Source organism: Apodemus sylvaticus, chromosome 19 (assembly GCF_947179515.1).
Source record: "Apodemus sylvaticus chromosome 19, mApoSyl1.1, whole genome shotgun sequence".
NCBI lineage: Eukaryota > Metazoa > Chordata > Mammalia > Rodentia > Muridae > Apodemus > Apodemus sylvaticus.
In genome coordinates this window covers 42,954,796-42,958,038 of record NC_067490.1, presented here as the reverse complement: position 1 = coordinate 42,958,038, position 3,243 = coordinate 42,954,796, and the positions used below count along the sequence as shown (strand labels likewise).

Genomic DNA, 3,243 nt, shown 5'->3' with positions numbered 1-3,243 from the left:
CGCACACATGTGTTTACAATGGTCAAACCTCTTCTATCCTCCCATGTGTAGTGTGTGTGAGTGTTTCCATCCCCCACATCCACTGACACCACCATTGGGGCCTTAGACATCTGATTTGAATCAGATGAAATCTTAGACTAGTTTTAGTTATCAACTCCGTGATGGTCAAGGATGCTAAATAATAATATTTGTATTCATATCTATATATTTCTTATCAATTTCCAAGTTTTCTGAGAAAAACCTTTTCAGATTTCTATCCCAATTATTCCACTTATTCAATACTTTGTTTTCTTCATAATATTTTGTTTAGTGCTTTGCATATTCTAGGAAATTTGATGAGTATGTTATATTTTGTTTTAATCTCTAGGTTTTTAGCTTTTATGTAGTTTTGATTGTTTGGAGTTAATTTTTTGTTTTTTTACATTTAATATCATATTTCTTGGATATTGTAATTGTCAATTTTTTTAATTTCTTTTATCATTTATCTATTTCCTTGTACCTTATTCTTCTAACACAATCAGTAATATTCATTCTTAGTGCTGCTGAGCTGTGCTGCTAAGTTTGAATTTGGATTTTCTTGGCTTTGTTTGTGGTTTAGCTTTTCTGGATATCTGCTCTGGTTGTCATGTTTGTTTGGTTTTAGTTGTCTGTTTATTTATTTTTCATTATTTTAATTTTCATCATAGCTTTCTTTCTTCCTTTCATTTCCTTTTTTTTTGTTCCTCTTAGGTATCCTTTATACTTTGTTTCCCGAAATGAAGTCTGGGAGTGAAGAGGAATCAAAAAATCTCAGATCTGATTCCAGCTTCTCTGAAGCAGAGAGTTTCCACTCTCAATACAGAGTTTTAAACACCATCGGCCATGGAGGCTGCGCCACAGTCAAGCTGGCCAAGCACCGCCTCACAGGCACTCCTGTGGCTGTTAAAATGATTGACAAGCAAAAGCACAGGCACCATCCTGTCACGTCGGAGGTTGACATTATGACCAGGCTCAATCATCCCAACATCATCTCCCTCCAACAAGTCATCCAGACTGAGAAGACTATATACCTCGTGATGGAGTTGTCCAAGGGGGAATCGCTGTACGATTACATCCATCATGCTGGCCCCCTGCAGGAGGATGAAGCACGAACAATATTTAAACAAATATTGAGTGCTATAAGCTACTGTCATGACCTGGGTATCATCCATCGCGACCTGAAACCTGGGAATATAATGATAGATAGGAAAGGTGCAATCAAACTTATCGACTTTGGGCTCAGCACCCTAGTCAATCCGGGGCAAAAGCTGAACTTTCACTGTGGGACTTTGCCATATGCTCCTCCTGAGATGGTCCTTGGGAGACTCTATGATGGCCCCAAGGTGGATATATGGGCTCTTGGAGTGGCTCTGTATTATATGACTGCTGGCAGAGTGCCATTTGATGCCGTGAAGGTCCCAGAGCTGCGGAGACAGATATTGTCAGGGCAGTATCCTGTCCCATCTGGCATATCAATAGAACTCGATGACCTGATTAGTATTTTACTGTCGGCCAATCCAAAGCATAGGCCGACGGTTGCAGAAGTGATGTTGCATCCCTGGCTGACAGAGGATTCGGAGGGATTCCCAGATCCTTGTCAGGAACTGTTCCACCTCAAGCCTGATCCAGCAATTATAAAAGCCATGGGACACCTAGGGTTCAAAGCCCAAGAAATAAAAGAGTCTTTATTGGAGAGAAAGTACAACGAAGCTATGGCCACTTATTACTTCCTGCGAAGACAGGCCCTGCAGGAGTTTGGCATCTCAACCCGTGCCCAGCCCATGAATCCATTGATGACGCCCTTCCCATCCCTTCATGATCCTGATTCTTTCCAAGTGGGACGAAGGAGAGAAAGCGAATCCACATTATGCTTGACCTCCTCCACGAGTGAAGGCTCTGTCTCTGGCCAGAAGGCTCTTCAGGGAAGACAGAGGAGAGGCAGTTGGCCTGGCATTCCTCCAGGTAGGACTCTGCAGACAACACCCACAAGGAGCCAAGCTGACAGCCATTCTACCAGTGTCCCTTACGTGACCGGCAGCTCCAATTTGACCAGAGATGACAACCCCAGTGCCTCAGCAAAGGACAAGACTGTCCCAAGCAGGAGACACAGAGGCTTTAAGTGGTGGAGAAAGAAGATAAGTAATGCACTAAGAAAGTTGTGCTGTTGCATTCCATCCCAACAGCAACCTCACCTGGGGGAGAGGAGGGTCTCCCCCCAGAACTGAAACCAAGCGAGGGCGTCTGGAGAATAGGCATCCGGCAGAGCCCAGGTACATTTCTGTATTTGAATGTATCTATTTTACTCCAGTCTGTGTGAACTGACAGATTGTACTTCTGTTTATGTATATGTTACGATGCATGGGAAGGTAGGTCTAGACACTGTGGGGTGTTGGTTAAATTGAACCTACCAACAGATCTAGCATCACAGAAGGCATCCAATGTGAGTATTCTGCACGTTGAACTAGGAGACAGCAGCTGGGTACTGACCCTGCTTTGAGGAGGAAGTAGGCAAAGAAAGAGGAGTAGATGCTGAGGGAGGAGAGGGTGTTATGGGGGAGCTAGGAGATGTGGGGATAAAGTTCAGAGAGGAACAGGCAGCTTGGAAAACAGTGTGGAAAAGGGCAACCACAGCTGGAGAGATGCCCTGTGCAGCTGAGCTTCTCAGAATCCCTTCCATGTGTGTTGTTGCATTTTAGAAGAGCACCAGAGGATGACGGATGCTACAGTCACAGTGTTGGAGAGGACCCATGTGTAGACGGACCTCAGGAGGGAGCCTCGTGGAAATCCATCATGTTCAGGGTTGGTCAGGCTTCCCTCACGGCCCTGAGTCCAGCCAGGAGGAACGAAGCAGATGAAGATATCCCAGGTGGCCAGAGGCCACCTCAAAGGCATCAGTACTCAGAGCAGGGGCTGACAGCCTATCCGAAGCTGGTGGAGATAGGAGCCCCTCTGCCTACCCAGGGTCACATCAGAGACCCCCACTGTGTGCACATTCCTGCCCCTCTATATTAGAGGATCTTAGGAGTTGTATTGTGTTTGTTGAAACTCTGAGAATAAAATAGATGTTTGTGAAAGATAACCTCTGATATTATCCTGCAACTTATTTATGTATGAAAATTGGCCCTGTAGTGTTCAAAATCCCCAGGAAGAATAAGTTCAGACAGAAAATCAACATATTTTTTAAAATGCCTTTGAAGGGACCAAGATTTCAGGGACTCGGAGGGG

General features: G+C 44.7%; 1 protein-coding gene across 1 annotated transcript; it reads left to right on the top strand.

The window, feature by feature from the left end:
- Window positions 1–755: 755 nt before the first annotated feature.
- On the top strand, window positions 756–2,243 carry LOC127669201 (sperm motility kinase 2A-like). Its single transcript, XM_052163083.1, has one exon. The coding sequence runs from the start codon at window positions 756–758 to the stop codon at window positions 2,241–2,243; it is 1,488 nt and encodes a 495-aa protein (XP_052019043.1).
- The last annotated feature ends 1,000 nt before the right edge of the window (window positions 2,244–3,243 follow it).